The sequence below is a fragment of the Zootoca vivipara genome, chromosome 2 (genome assembly GCF_965207765.1).
Source record: "Zootoca vivipara chromosome 2, rZooViv2.hap1.1, whole genome shotgun sequence".
Classification (NCBI taxonomy): domain Eukaryota; kingdom Metazoa; phylum Chordata; class Lepidosauria; order Squamata; family Lacertidae; genus Zootoca; species Zootoca vivipara.
Window position 1 is genome coordinate 118,300,286 of NC_142584.1, and position 16,331 is coordinate 118,316,616.

At 45.0% G+C, this 16,331-nt stretch overlaps 1 protein-coding gene across 1 annotated transcript; it reads left to right on the top strand.

Moving 5' to 3' along the window:
- Window positions 1-464: 464 nt before the first annotated feature.
- On the top strand, window positions 465-14,619 carry LOC118080178 (vomeronasal type-2 receptor 26-like). Its single transcript, XM_088662543.1, has 6 exons — window positions 465-670; window positions 2,842-3,133; window positions 5,282-6,091; window positions 8,575-8,802; window positions 11,855-11,981; window positions 13,709-14,619. The coding sequence occupies exons 1-6, from the start codon at window positions 465-467 to the stop codon at window positions 14,617-14,619; spliced, it is 2,574 nt and encodes an 857-aa protein (XP_088518669.1).
- Window positions 14,620-16,331: the final 1,712 nt, after the last annotated feature.

A 16,331-nucleotide genomic window follows, 5' to 3' on the forward strand; every position in this document is an offset into this window, starting at 1 on the left:
CAAAGTTTGGCATGTTCATGTCAGAACTTCAGGTGTCAACTTTTTTTTACAAACATGTTTTTCTCCAGCGCCACACCTGCAGGTGTCACAGAAGTGATGCTTCTTCCCTTTATAATTATCCAAATAATAGTGATTTATTGGGGGGAGGCTGATACTTTTCACTAAAGCCCAAGGGATTTGTCCAAAGATCAACTTCGAGTCTGCTAAAAGATACACTGGAAATTAGAACAACATGAGGCGATGTCTTGCATCTGAGCCAGAAAGGACTGCCACACAAATATCTCCTGCGCCATCGAAAGCCTGGGCTGAGATTGAGGACAGGCCATAATAGCTCCAGCAGTATCAAGAAAGCTACTGAATTACCACAGTCACCACAACAAAAGCTTTGGCTTCTTCAAACGATTCTTCTAATTCTTCATAGGGGAGCGGTCATAAAGGAGGCAGCTCTTCCAGGAAGACCCAGGATGGCCCTGGTTCTGCTGCTGCTACTGCCTTATGCAGACTGTGCGATGCAAAAGACAAGGTGCCCTCTTACTTTGGAAAGGGATGGAATAGACTCAGCTAATTATTACAAGCCAGGAGACCACCTCATTAGCGGGGTCATCTCTGCCACAAATACTTTATTTCGAGCTCATGTCTTCAACAGCCCTCCCTCTACCAGCTTTCTTTGGTAAGTCGTTTTGTGGAGATGGAATTATGGGTCCTTTGCTTCCTATCATTTGGCCGTGAGTTCTGGAAGACATGCTCCCTTCCTTGCTATCTCCCTCACACCTGGCCAGGTGGTTGGGTGTTGAAGCTAAGGATGCTGAACAGACTCCTGGGTTGCAGTGTTGTTTGGCGGGGTTGTTGTGGGAGGGGTGTGTGTGTTGCTGTTGGTTTGTTTTTGTTTTTTTACATCTTGATTTTAGATATTGTGATTTATGCAGAAATGGTTCTGCTTGGTTGCAAATTTTTAATGTTTTCTTCATTGTTTTGTTATGTTGCAGCTATTCATATTTCACATTGTAAGCAGGGGTGCCAACTTGAATAAAATATTGGGGAGCAAGTAAGCCCCACCCTGCATTGTCACATGATGTGGCACAAGGGCATCATTTGAATAGCAATACCCATCAATGGGGGGCAGCTCCCTCAAATATTTTATTGGGGGAGGTGAAGGGACCTCAGTCCCTAGGAGTTGGCTCCTATGGTTGTAAGTACCTTAAGCATGGTTTGAATTACGGAAGGGTGGCATGCAAATAATGTGTGTGTGTGTGTGTGTGTGTGTGTGTGTGTGTGTGTGTGTGTGTGTGTGTGTGTAACATTTCCATGAGCTCCAAATGTCCCCGCTTACCAGGATTTCTCTCATTATCTAGTAAAGGTAAAGGGTAAAGGGACCCCTGACCATTAGGTCCAGTCGCAGACAACTCTGGGGTTGCGGCACTCATCTCGCTTTACTGGCCGAGGGAGCCGGTGTACAGCTTCCGGGTCATGTGACCAGCATGACTAAGCCACTTCTGGCGAACCAGAGCAGTGCACAGAAACACCGTTTACCTTCCCGCTTTTTATCTACTTGCACTTTGACATGCTTTCGAACTGCTAGGTTGGCAGGAGCTGGGGCCAAACGACGGGAGCTCACCCCGTCGCAGGGTTTCGAACCGCCGACCTTCTGATCAGCAAGCCCTAGGCTCAGTGGTTTAACCCACAGTGTCAACCATGTCCCATTATCTAGTACCTCCCTCTAAGAACATAAAAGCCCACTGAATCAGGCAAAATGCATCCTTTTCTCACTCCGATGCCTATGGGAATATTCCTGGAATATTAGGTTAGCAAGGGATATTAGTCATCATGTTCTACATTCACAGAGGCAGCATGCCTCTCAATGCCTGTAGCTGAGAATTGCAAGTGGGGAGATACTCTTGCGCTTGGGTCTTGCTTCTTGGCCCAAGTACAACATCCTCATTCAGCATCTTCTTGGCTGTTCTTAAGATTTTAAAGAAGGCAACTGTTTCTAGGTCACGGCCATATCACCCATTCTGATTCACTTGTAGGGAGGTCATGCAACATCCCATCGAGGAATTGTTATCCCACACTTTCCAGTATATTTTCTGTCACTTTCTTTACCCCCAAAAAATGTCTCTGGGCTTGGAGGGATTTTTTGTAATTGAGCCTAAATCCATCACATTAATGGTGCCACTGGAATTTGCTGGCGTGCCATTGGATTCCCACCCACAAGATAGCCACAGTCTGGAAGCAGCCATCATTAGCTTATCCACAGTCCTCTGCAGCTGGGGGAAGTGAGGTGTTTGCAGAGCAAACACGGGGCAATGAGCAGCCATCAAAGCAGAGTAATGTTCTGCCGGGGAGAAGAACATGAAAGGGGTCCTCAAAAAGAGGTAGTGAGGTTTGATGGGACAACTGGGGGAAGGGTGGATACTTTCAACTATTAGAAACGGGAGGTTGTGTTTAGCCTCTGTGTGTGTTTGCAGCTGAACTGCAGCTGCATGTGAATGTATGTGTGTTTTTGTGTGCATGAGTGTGCACTAGCTATGACTTCGCTTGATCTGCGCTATAGAGTACACTAGACTCCATTGCATGCGTTGTATATTATGGTGTTTCCTGCTCGGCAGGGGGTTGGACTGGATGGCCCTTGTGGTCTCTTCCAACTCTACGATTCTATGATTCTATGAGAACAAATGTAGGAGGCAATGGTCAGGAAAATAGGAAAAGTTACGAAAATAAAATGTTGGCAAAAGGGTGAACCATCAAGAGGGTGAGTTATCTGTAAAAGCTTGTAAAACAGCCACTTAAATCTGTTATATTCACTGAATGTTCAAGGATGATCTGATATGTACATTTTTGTAGGAAAGGAACCACAAAATACTGGCAGTTCTTGTCCTTTGCATTTGCCATCCAAGAGATCAATCGGAATCCCAAGCTCTTACCCAACATCACCCTGGGCTACAGCATCCATGAGAACTTTTTTGATGGAAGGGTGACCTATGATGCCTTGCTGGACCTGCTGTCTCCTGGGCAGGCAAATATTCCAAACTACAACTGTGGAAGACAGACTAATGCATTCACTGTTTTGGAAGGGGCTAACTCTCAAAACTCCATCTGGATTTCAAGCTTGCTGGGCACCTATAAAATCCCACAGGTAGGAATGGAGATAGGTGGGGGAATTTGCTGGCTGAGTCTAAATCCGGGGAATGCACAAATGGGTTGGATGTATATCCAAAGCGATGCTGGAAAGAGACAGTTTTTAAAATAAAATAAAAAAATATTTTTTATTTGTTTTTCAAATATACATCTTTATCTCATACAAACATTACATTGCAATAAATTCTAATACATTAAATATTCACAAAAGAAAGACCACAATATTAACATGTTGAAAATAAACTTTCATTCGAGTTCATTTTTAGTCTCTCCTTCAAGAAAAATTATAGGAAAAGAACTTTTTTATTTATGATCATTGACCTCCCTAATCCAACTCTCCCTTGGTTCACTATAAAGAACCAAAAAACAAAACAAACAAACAAACAACAACAAGAGACACTTTTTTAAACAGAGAATTGCCAGTGAATTGAAATAAATTTCACTGCTCTTGGAGGACAGAAACCTCTGTCTTTCCTCACACAGTCATCTCTACTCATATATATTTTTGCGCAGTTTCAAAACAAGACTATGAATGCTTCCACACAACATTTTATGGTGGGTGTGATGTTGCTCCTACTGTACATGTTTTTCAACATCCACATGGCATTTTCCTCATCAAAATGCCATCACACATTATTTTTCAATTTGAACCAGCTTTAGTGTTTCTGGAAAGAAAGAAAAAACATTAAGCAAAGAGCCAAGCTTGCTCCATTATCCATGTAACAACCCTTGAGATATTTGAAGATGTCTATCATATCTCCTCTCAGTCTCTTCTTTTCCAGACTTAACATATGCTGCTCCTTCAACCATTCCTCATAAGGCTTGGTCTCCAGACCCTTAGTCATCTTGGCCGCCCTCCTCTGCACATATTCCAGCTTGTCAACATCCTTCTTAATTTGTGGTGCCCAGAATTGGACACAATATTCCAGACACTATACTTCTGTTGGTGCAGCCTAGAATAGCATGAGCTTTTTTTGCTGCTGCATCATACTGTTGATTTGTGTTAAGCTTGTGGTCTACTAGGATCACAAGCTACCCCAGATCCTTTCCACATGTGCTATTAGTTCTCCTATCTACAAATTGGATGAGCACCTCATCAATTCCTTCATCCAAGTCATTTATAAAGATGTTGAACAACAACAGGCCCAGGACAAAACCCTGCAGCACCCTACTTGTCACTTTTTCGCAAGATGATGGGTTTGGTCAACAAACCAGCTACAAATTCACCTAACAGTTACCTCATTCAACCCACATTTTACCAGCCTCTTTACAAGAATATCACAAGGGGCTTTGTCAAAAGCCTTACTGAAATCAAGATAGACCATGTCCACAGCATTTTCCTGATCCACCCAGTTTGTAATTCCATTTAAATAAGAAATCAGATTGGTCTGGCATGACTTGTTTTTGAGAAACCCATGCCGGGTCTTAGTAACCACAGCATCCTTTTATAAATGCTCACAGACAGATTGTTGAATTATCTGTTCTAGGACTTTCCCTGGCATAGATGTCAAGCCTACTGGTTGGTAGTTACCGGTACCTCCTTTTTAAAGATGGGGACAACATTTGCCCACCTCTAGTCTGCAGGGACCTCACCTGTTCTCCAGGAATTCTCAAATATTATAGACAGAGGCTCTGAGATTACCATCTTCCAATATCTAAAGGATTGTCACATGGAAGATGGACATAGCTGCCAAGTTTTCCCTTTTCTCACGAGGAAGCCTATTCAGCATAAGGGAAAATCCCTTTAAAAAAGGGATAACTTGGCAGCTATGAAGATGGAGCAAGCTTGTTTTCTGCTGCTCCAGGTGGCAGGACCCGAACCAATGAGTTCAAGTTAGAAGAAGGGAGATTCCACCTGAACATTAGGAATAACTTTCTGAAAGTAGGAGCTGTTTGACAGTGGAATGGACTCCCTTGGAAAATGGTGGACTCTCCTTCTTTGGAGGTTTTTAAGATGAGGTTGGATGGCCATCTGTCAAGGATGCATGTTAAGATTCCTTCATTGCAGGGGTTGGACTAGATGACCTTCAAGATCCCATACAATACTACAATTCCATGTTTCTAATATTATTCCAGTGCTGGGGTTGGAAACATTTGGGCTTTGATTTGAACTCAGGTGAGTCACAAATTTTCCATTCCTTTGCAGGTCAGTTATGCTTTTGTCTCTAATGTTCTAAGTGATAAGAAGCAGTTTCCTTTTTTCTACCGGATGGTCCCCAAAGAAGAAGCCCAGTACCCAGGAATTGTCAAGCTGCTCCTTCACTTCAGATGGACATTGATTGGTCTCATTGCTCCAGACACTGACGATGGAGAGAGGTTCATGAAGACCTTGACACCTGTGCTCACCCGAAGTGATGTTTGTGTTGTTATCTCACTAAGCATACAAGGACTGAATACAAATACGATAGGGCTGAATATGTTTCCATTCTTCAAGTGGAGACAAGTCCATGTATTTGTTTACTATGCAGAGTTGACATATTTCTTAGATGGAATGCTAACCATACAAAATACTGTTGACAGAGAGATGAAATCCATTATTGGGAAAATCTGGATCACAACAGCTATGTGGGATGTCTCCATTGAGCTGATGTACAGTGGCTTATCTTTCCAACAAATCCATGGTATTTTTTCCTTCTTTATTGAGACAAATAAAAGGACCAAATATGATGACTTTGAGCCCATGTTCTTTGCTATCGAGCAGTTTTGGGACAAAGCTTTTAGTTGTTCCTATTTAAAAGGTGCATTGTCAGTGAAAGGCTGGAGAAGATGCAGAGAGAGAGAGAAAACAGAATTGCTGCTGCCCCGAGATGATCTGCAAAGAAGCCTTTCTCTGGACTGCCACAGAATCTACAATGCTGTCCATTCCATGGCACGTGCCTTACATGCTGCATATTCATCTAGATCTAAGCCAAGGGTGAGGGAGAGACTGGAAGCTCAAAGGCTACAACCATGGCAGGTATTTTCCATCACTTGTTGTTGTTGTTGTTTAGTCGTTTAGTCGTGTCCAACTCTTCGTGACCCCATGGACCAGAGCACGCCAGGCACTCCTGTCTTCCACTGCCTCCCGCAGTTTGGTCAAACTCACGTTCGTAGCTTCGAGAACACTGTCCAACCATCTCGTCCTCTGTCGTCCCCTTCTCCCTGTGCCCTCAGTCTTTCCCAACATCAGGGTCTTTTCCAGTGAGTCTTCTCTTCTCATGAGGTGGTCAAAGTATTGGAGCCTCAGCTTCACGATCTGTCCTTCGAGTGAGCACTCAGGGCTGATTTCCTTCAGAATGGATAGGTTTGATCTTCTTGCAGTCCATGGGACTCTCAAGAGTCTCCTCCAGCACCATAATTCAAAAGCATTAATCCTTCGGCGATCAGCCTTCTTGATGTTCCAGCTCTCACTTCCATACATCACTACTGGGAAAACCATAGCTTTAACTATACGGACCTTTGTAGGCAAGGTGATGTCTCTGCTTTTTAAGATGTTGTCTAGGTTTGTCATTGCTTTTCTCCCAAGAAGCAGGCGTCTTTTAATTTCGTGACTGCTGTCACCATTTGCAGTGATCGTGGAACCCAAGAAAGTAAAATTTCTCACTGCCTCCATTTCTTCCCCTTCTATTTGCCAGGAGGTGATGGGATCAGTGGCCATGATCTTAGTTTTTTCGATGTTGAGCTTCAGACCATATTGTGCGCTCTCCTCCACTTTCACCCTTTTCCATCATAGACATCTCTAATGAACATGGCCATTGACAGTAGAATTCTGGGATCATCATCTTGGAATTAGAGTCTGAAAAAGTCTGAGAATCCCTGGTTTAGGGCATAGAAAGCTCCTCATCGCCAGAGAATGTGGAGTGGAGTGGTAAGGTGAGAATTTGCAAACTCACTTCCTGATCCAATTTTTGCCTCATTACACTGGCCTCAGAGAACACAACCCTTCTGGTAACAAGTCCCAATCACATGTGTAGCTCCCTTTTACCTGGAATTCTTTTGGGCAGGGAAGATAACATTCCTCAGGCTCTCTCCAAGTCTTCCTTCCTTCTCCATACCAGGCAATATCCACCTGGCTATGTTCTGGCACCCCACTACCTCCACCAAGCACTCAACTTTGAGGGAAAGTGTGTGTTGTGAGTCCGTATTAGAAATTTGTTTTAGTTTGATTTAGGTGGCGCTGTGGGTTAAACCACAGAGTCTAGGGCTTGCTGATCAGAAGATCGGCGGTTCGAATCCCTGCAACGGGGTGAGCTCCCGTTGCTCGGTCCCAGCTCCTGCCCACCTAGCAGTTCGAAAGCACGTCAAAGTGCAAGTAGATAAATAGGGACCGCTCCGGCGGGAAGGTAAACGGCGTTTCCGTGCGCTGCTCTGGTTCGCCAGAAGTGGCTTAGTCATGCTGGCCACATGACGCGGAAGCTGTCTGCAGACAAATGCCGGCTCCCTCGGCCTATAGAGCGAGATTAGCACCGCAACCCCAGAGTCGGACACGACTGGACATGATGGTCAGGGGCCCCTTTACCTTTACCTTTTTACCTAATCCATACTTTCAGAAACAATTCAAGAAGGGAAGCACAGCCATCCTTTGAAATTCCCACTTTCATTAGCCAGACGGGCGGGGTATAAATAACAAAGTATTATTATTATTATTATTATTATTATTATTATTATTATTATTATTTCTGATCACTTCCGGAACGGCGCTCTGGAGATCGGGTGGGGATCTGCGCTCCTGCTATCTCGAGGCAGACCCAATGCTGGGGTAGGAAACAACGGGGAACTAGGCATAAGTTACCCCGACCTAAGGGGTGGATCCTGAGGGCAAGAGCCCAAGGCGGTGCGGAAAAAGGGTCTCTCTGAACACCCCTAAGCCTTAAAATGAAGGGGAAGCGGAGAACTCTGACACTAAAGGGCAAACAACTTCTCCCAGCAGTAACGCCCCAGAATCATAGGTCGAAAAATTCGTAAGTCGAAAAGCGCCATTGAAAACACGATTTCCCATAGGAATGCATTGGAAACGGAAAAATTCGTAAGTCAAAGCAGCACCATCTAAAAATTCATAAGTCAAAAAAACCCTATCTAAAACCACCACAGTTTCCGTTCGGATGTCGAGGAATTCGTAAGCGCGCAGCCATTTGCCCCATTCGTAAGTCAAAAAATTCGGTTGTTGAGTCGTTCATAAGTCGAGGTACCACTGTATCATACTGTGTATATACTAGCCAAACCCACATACAAAGAAGTGTCCATTAAAAGAAATGGGCACTAAGATGCTGATGAAGCTGAATGAAGGACATGGAGAACAGAATTCAAGATTGGAGAAAATGAGAGAACCATAATTGACTGAGCTATTTGAGTCTGCAGCTAGCCCCAAGTCAGAGCTGCTCCAAGCTTGAAATGGGCAGAAATGGATAGTCAGTGTCCTTTCCCATGTTCTAAATGCTGCTCTTTTCTCTACCATTCTAGCTCCACCCTTTCCTAGGAAATTCCCAGTTCTACAACTCTTCCATCGACTCTATGTATTTGGACGAGAACGGGGAGCTGGTAGCTGACCTGGACATTGTGAACTGGGTGGTGTTCCCCAATAAGTCCATCCTCAGAGTGAAGTTTGGGAGTATCGACAGACAGGGATTGCCAGACCTGAAGTGCACCATCGACCAGGATGCCATTGTGTGGCCTGAGTGGCTCAATCAGGTGCGGTGGGGCAATCATGTATTTCTTTTCATTGTATGTTCCTCAAGCTTTCATAAGTGTTCCTGTCAACTCCAGCACTGGACTGTTGTTCAAGGTCTCAGACAAAGGTCATTTCCCAGCTCTCCTACCTAGCAGGTACACCCAAGGTGGGCCCCTTGTGTATGGGGAGAAGGGGTATCACTGTTTTTGGGGGGAGGTACTTCCTTACATGTAAGAGTCTCACATATTTCAATAACTAGATATGGTGGTCAAGGATTCCGCAAACTCAAGGCTGGCAGGGACAGCGTACCCAGTCTCCAAGGAATGCATTATTATCGACTGTGGCTGCTGCCACGTGATCATTGGAGGCTAAATATGACGTCTCCTCAGAAGCCCCCTCTGGGAGAATTGGAGGTGCTGTTGGTTTCCTCCCACGCTTGCTCCTGATGTAGATCTTCACTCACCCCTTATTCCATGATGGAGAGGACCATAGCTGCCAAGTACCCCGTATTCCCCGGGAAACCCCCTGTTTTTCCTTACCATTTCCCGGCGGTCTCCCGTTTGAGCTCCCTTAAATCTGCTCCTGCCGACAGCCATTTTTCTGGTGCCGGTTTGCCCATCTATGGGCACCAGAAAATGGCCACCGCTGGCGCCGGAAATAGCTTCTACGCATGCCTGGCGGCCATCTTAGGGGTAGCCACATGGCGGCTGCCATCTTGGAGGTGGCCACATGGCCACCCCTAAGATGGCCATCGCCATGTGGCCACCCCCAAGATGGCCGCCGGACAACTTCCAGTGCAACTTCTGGTGCTGCTGCTGCTGCTAATCCCGTATTTTCTGCGGGAGACTTGGCAGGCATGGAGAGGACACACCTTCTTGCGGTTCACCTCAGGTGCCAAAATGTATTGGCCCAGCACTGCTCAAATGCCTGGTGTTTTTAAATGTGGGTGGGATTGACAATCCCCCCAAAATTTTGAGAATACAGTGGTACCTTGGGTTAAGAACTTAATTCGTTCTGGAGGTCCCTTTCTTAACCTGAAACTGTTCTTAACCTGAGGTACCACTTTAGCTAATGGGGCCTCCTGCTACCACCGCACCACCACCACACACTTTCTGTTCTCATCCTGAAGGAAAGTTCTTAACCCGAGGTAGTATTTCTGGGTTAGCGGAGTCTGTAACCTGAAGCGTCTGTAACCCGAGGTACCACTGTGTGTACTTCAAACCCAGGGCAGGGGCAGATGGTTGTTATATTCATATCAGGGATGGCTAGCCCATCATCTGTGTGCAGACCCTTTTAAAGCAAATGAAAAGGTTGCGTTTTTTATTGAATTTAATAATTTGTTTAAGAATAAACCATAAACAAGTATTTAAAAGAGTTCAAGGTAGTTGAAGGGAAATTCTTAGTTGCAAGAAACTGTCATGGAATTCTGCTCTTATTGATCCAGAGCAGAATTCCAGTGCATAGTTAGCAGAGCAAAAACTCAAACACATTGCAGGATTTCCCCCCAAAATAGACCAGAGGCAAGTGTATTTCATCTAGCAGAGCTTTACTGCTGCTGAAGGCAAATGAGCATAATGGTCACAAATCCAATACGTTCAGGATTGGCACTGTCCATAAGAAATCCAGCTGCACCAGACTTAACTTAAACTTACCGTAACTTATAGGGACACGGGTGGCACTATGGGTTAAACCACAGAGCCTAGGGCTTGCCGATCAAGCAAGTCGGCGGTTCGAATCCCCACGACAGGGTGAGCTCCTGTTGCTCGGTCCCAGCTCCTGCCAACCTAGCAGTTCGAAAGCACATCAAAGTGCAAGTAGATAAATAGGTACCGCTCCAGCGGGAAGGTAAACAGCATTTCCATGCACTGCTCTGGTTCACCAGAAGCGACTTTGTAATGCTGGCCACATGACCTGAAAGCTGTACGCCGGCTCCTGTGGCCAATAATGCGAGATGAGCACCGCAACCCCAGAGTCGGTCATGACTGGACCTAATGGTCAGGGGTCCCTTTACCTTTACAGTAACTTATAATAAGTCTAAAGCTAAATTTAATACTATACACAGAACACCACACCAGAAGGAAAAAGAGATGGAAAGAGAAAGTGAAACCCAGGCTCCTTCTGGCCCTACTTTTATAGTCAACGTGGCCATGACAGAAAGAGATAACAGAACCAGTTTAAGCCAGCTGTACTCAGCTTCTCTGAAGGAATAACCCAAACATCAGGAACCTTCTGATTGTTTCTTTCACCCAGAACCCTCTTGAATTAAAGAGGAAAGATCTCTACACATCAGATCAATACTTTCTGTACTAAGAAAGGCAAACTGACAGAAACATCTATTCCATGTGTAGGTAAACTGAGGCCCGGGGGCCGGATCTGGCCCAATCACCTTCTTAATCCTGCCTGCGGACGGTCCAGGAATCAGCATGTTTTTACATGAATAGAATGTGTCCTTTCATTTAAAATGCCTCTCTGGGTTATTTGTGGGGCATAGGAATTTGCCCTCCCCCCAAATATATATATATAGTCCAGCCCCCCACAAGGTCTGAGGGACAGTGGACTGGCCCCCTGCTGAAAAAGTTTGCTGATCCCTGATCCCACATCCCTGTAGCTGGGGTGTGCAACAGAGAAGACCCACAACATATTGTGGTTGTATCAGCCTTGCGGGATTCGATTTAACTGCAAGCTTCTCGTTAAACTTTTGTTGTTGTTTAGTCGTTTAGTCGTGTCCGACTCTTCGTGACCCCATGGACCATAGCACGCCAGGCACTCCTGTCTTGCACTGCCTCCCGCAGTTTGGTCAAACTCATGTTCGTAGCTTCGAGAACACTATCCAACCATCTTGTCCTCTGTCGTCCCCTTCTCCTAGTGCCCTCAATCTTTCCCAACATCAGGGTCTTTTCCAAGGATTCTTCTCTTCTCATGAGGTTAAACTTACTTTACTGTAAAAATGCATGGCTCAAGTTGAACCTGGGGCTAATGGTCCAGTTAGGCCCTTCCCAACCCTATGTCTTATTTACATAGTTACATTACCCTGAACACATTTTCATTGACCCGCCTTGTCTTTTTGCTTAGACTCTTCCTACTTCCAGGTGTGTGGGAAGTTGTGAGCCTGGATTTGTCAAAGTGATTCAGGAAGGAAAGCCAATCTGTTGCTATGACTGCATCCCCTGTGCAAAAGGGACGATCTCTACTCAGGAAGGTGGGTGACACCAGCAGAAAAGGGAAGCCCTTGGGGAAGAATCCAGTCAGGCATCTTCTAAAAGCATTTCGAGGCAGGATGGGCTAGTATGCTTCAAGTTGAATTCTTGATTTAGGCAGGAGGTGAAATGGATGACCCATGAGGTCACTTTTGACTGGGAGCTTTAGTGTTGGACTTCCTGTTTCCTAAGTTTCATATATTTCACTGGAATTTTGTATGTGAAATTGTGTTCATGATATTGTTTTAATATATACTTTCAAATATATACTCCTGGGAGCCAAAACACTGTGGGGCCCCAATCTTTTTTTGAGGGGGCCACCCCCCCAATGTTGCCCTCAATCCTCTGGAGAAGGTGGTGCCGCTATATACTTGTGCAGTCATACCTCAGGTTACAGACGCTTCAGGTTGCGTATTTTTGGGTTGCGCACCATGCCGAACCCAGAAGTACCAGAACGGGTTACTTCTGGGTTTCGGCACTCACCCATGTGCAGAAGCGCTAAATCACACTTTGCGCATGCGCAGAAGCGCAGAATTGCAACCCGTGTGTGCGCAGATGCGGGGTTGCGGGTTGCAAACGCTGCGGGTTGCAAATGTCCCTCCCGCACGGATCACATTCGCAACCCGAGCGTCCACTGTACAGTGGAACCTCGGTTCTCGAACGGCTTAGTTGACAAACAATTTGGCTCCCAAATGCCAAAACCCTGGAAGTAAGTGTTCCGGTTTTTTAATGTTTTTCGGAACGACAAGCAAGGTTCCACTGTATTTCTCTCGCACATTGTGTGTGTGTGTGTGTGTGTGTGTGTGTGTGTGTGTGTGAGAATTACGCTTCTTTGAAAAGTCTGATAGAAATACCTAAATCACTAAACGCCTCCCAGCCCCCCCTGCTCCTCAGGCTTAGTACATGTTGTCAACTCACAGCCAATGGCCTTTTCAGGCTCTTTGGTATAAATTCTCAATCCAGAAATGCATGTTTTACAGAAGTCTGTTATGGATCTATGGTAGATTATTAGGCCTCAGCATAGCTCCCTGATCCACTCCATAGCCTTAAAACATGCCCCCCAATTGGCCTGATAAGCTAGGGGCCAACCTGGGGAACCCACCCACCCCCACCTCAGATCCAATCTTGAATTAGTTCACAGATGGAGCTAACATTTATGAACTTTTTAGAATTAAAAAAAAACATTCTAATTAAAAACAGTATACGGATCATTGGAGGTGAGGAAGACACAGTTTGCCTCCTTCTGCCCTACCCAACCAAAAGCAGCAGGGTCTGTTTTGCAGGGTGCCCCTTCATATGTGACTTTTCTGCAGGGAATGAGCCCCTATACGCTATATCAGTGTTTCCCAACCTTGTGCCTCCAGATGTTTTGGGACTACAACTCTCATCATCCCTAGCTAGCAAGACCAGTGGTCAGGAATGATGGGAATTGTAGTCCGAAAACAGCTGGAGGGACAAGGTTGGGAAACACTGCGCTATATGATTGATGCATATGTTCAACAGCTGTTGAGAGGTATCATAGATCGGACCAATGTTGCTTTGCAAAGTGGCTTTCTCCACAGAAACAGCCAGATTACTCTGGGCCACCCAACCTGACCCACAGTGATATGTGACTGTCTCAACCCAACCTGAATGCCAACATAATCCCTTCAAATAGGGCAGATATGGCTCAAGGCCTTGGCTGAACCCACTGAAAAGCTCTATTAAACATTACTCTTCTTCCTTGCAGATGCAGAGTTTTGCACCAAGTGTCTAGAAGATCACCATCCCAACAAGGCACAGTATAAATGTGTACCCAAGATAATCATCTTCCTCGACTATGGAGAATATTTAGGGATCCTCCTAACTTCCCTTGCCCTCTTACTGTCCTTAACCACAGGGATTGTGCTAGGAATCTTCATCAAATACCTTGATACTCCCATAGTCAAAGCCAACAACAGGGACCTCTCCTACATCCTCCTTGTATCCCTCCTGCTTTCCTTTTTGTCCTCTTTCCTCTTCATAGGCCAGCCAAGGAAAATGACTTGCTTTCTCCGACAAACAGCCTTCAGCAGCATCTTCTCAGTCGCAGTCTCTTCTGTGTTGGCTAAAACCATCACTGTAGTGCTGGCCTTCCTGGCCACTAAGCCAGGGAACAGTATGAGGAGATGGCTGGGGAAACGTCTGGCCAACACTGTAGTCATTTCTTGTTCCACTGTCCAAGTTGCTATCTGCACCTTATGGCTGGGACTTTCTCCACCGTTCCCAGAGTCTGACCTGCACTCCCACGCTGGAGAGATTGTCTTGCAGTGCAATGAAGGATCCATTGCCCTGTTCTATAGTTCCCTCGGTTACATGGGTTTCTTGGCTGCCATCTGCTTTGTGGTGGCTTTCCTAGCTAGGAAGCTGCCTGGGGCTTTCAATGAAGCCAAGCTGATCACCTTCAGCATGCTGGTCTTCTGCAGTGTTTGGGTGTCCTTTGTGCCCACCTACCTGAGCACCAAGGGGAAATACATGGTAGCCGTGCAGGTCTTCTCTATGTTGGCCTCCAGTGCTGGGCTCCTGGGCTGTATCTTCCTTCCCAAGTGCTACATTATTCTACGCAGGCCTGATCTGAATACAAAGGAGCACCTCACAACGAAAACTAAAGAAGGCATCTGATATTTAACATACTTTTACATCAAAACTAAAATTAAAAAATCCTTCCAGTAGCACCTTAGAGACCAACTACGTTTGTCATAGGTATGAGCTTTCGTGTGCATGCACACTTCTTCAGGTACACTGAAACAGAAGTCACCAGACCCTTATGTATAGTCAGAGTGTGGGGAGGGGTATTACTCAGAAGCGTGGTGGGAATGGGTGATTGGCTGATAGGAATGGTAAACCTGTTGATGACACTGGATTCTTATCTCATTATACATGATGAAGCTTTCTTTAGCACCTCAGCCCTTGCTTTTTCCTGCAAGACCAATTGCAATTGTTAACAGTCGTTAACAGTCATCAACAAGTTTACCACTCTTATCAGCCAATCACCCATTCCCGCCACTCTTCTGAGTAATACCCCTCCCCATAGTTAAAGCTATGGTTTTCCCAGTAGTGATATATGGAAGTGAGAGCTGGACCATAAAGAAGGCAGATCGCTGAAGAATTGATACTTTTGAATTATGGTGCTGGAGGAGACTCTTGAGAGTCCCATGGACTGCAAGAAGATCAAACCTATCCATTCTTAAGGAAATCAGCCCTGAGTGCTCCCTGGAAGGACAGATCGTGAAGCTCAGGCTCCAATACTTTGGCCACCTCATGAGAAGAGAAGACTCCCTGGAAAAGACCCTGATGTTGGGAAAGATGGAGGGCACAAGGAGAAGGGGACGACAGAGGATGAGATGGTTGGACAGTGTTCTCGAAGCTACGAATATGAGTTTGACCAAGGTGCGGGAGGCAGTGGAAGACAGGAGTGCCTGACGTGCTCTGGTCCATGGGGTCACGAAGAGTCGGACACGACTAAACGACTAAACAACAACAAAGGTGCTACTGGAAGGATTTTTTTATTTTGTTTTGACTGCATCAGACCAACACGGCTACCTACCCGTAACTAATACTTTTACATTGTAACAAAAGTCAGGAAGCCCACCTACAGAAATGTTTCTTCCTTTCAAATAAATCCTGAATGATGAAAAATAATTCATAATGACTCCGCAATAGCCATGGGTCCTTTGGGGCATAATGTTTGAGATATACTGTGGTACCGCTGGCTCATTCCAGTATGTATCTGATCAACAAGACTAGTCTTTATGCAGTTTTCATCTGGGGTCACCCTGACTCATTTTGCACAGTTTTATTTTCTATTATCAATTTTCTTTTTTATTTCAGTCTGATACTTGGATTTGTTAGGGTACTTTATTTCCTATACTGATGGCTGTGCCATTTTTTAAAAAAAAGAATGTAATTTTCCGTTTTCATTGTGAAGATTGATTAGGAGTGCTAAAATAAATTCAGTAAAGGCACAGACCTCTTGGGTGTCAAGCAACCTCTCCACGATCCCATGTTCTCAACCCCAATTGAAACCCTCTGAGTTTCAGTACTATTGGTCTTAATATTTTAAGATTATAAACTTCTTTGGGTGCCTTGGATAAAAGGCAGTATAATAAGCAGAGAAATCATGTGCTGGAGAACAGAGTGCCATTCACTCACACATAATGAAAGTTAATAAATTGTTTCACAAAAAGTTATTAGTATTCTTATTTATTGAATTTATATACCATCCTATACTCTCAGGTCTCAGGGCGGTTCACAAAATAAAATCAGAATATAAAACCTCAAAATACATAATCAAAATAAAAACAACAACCAAAAGTTGTTTGTGCTGGTTTCCA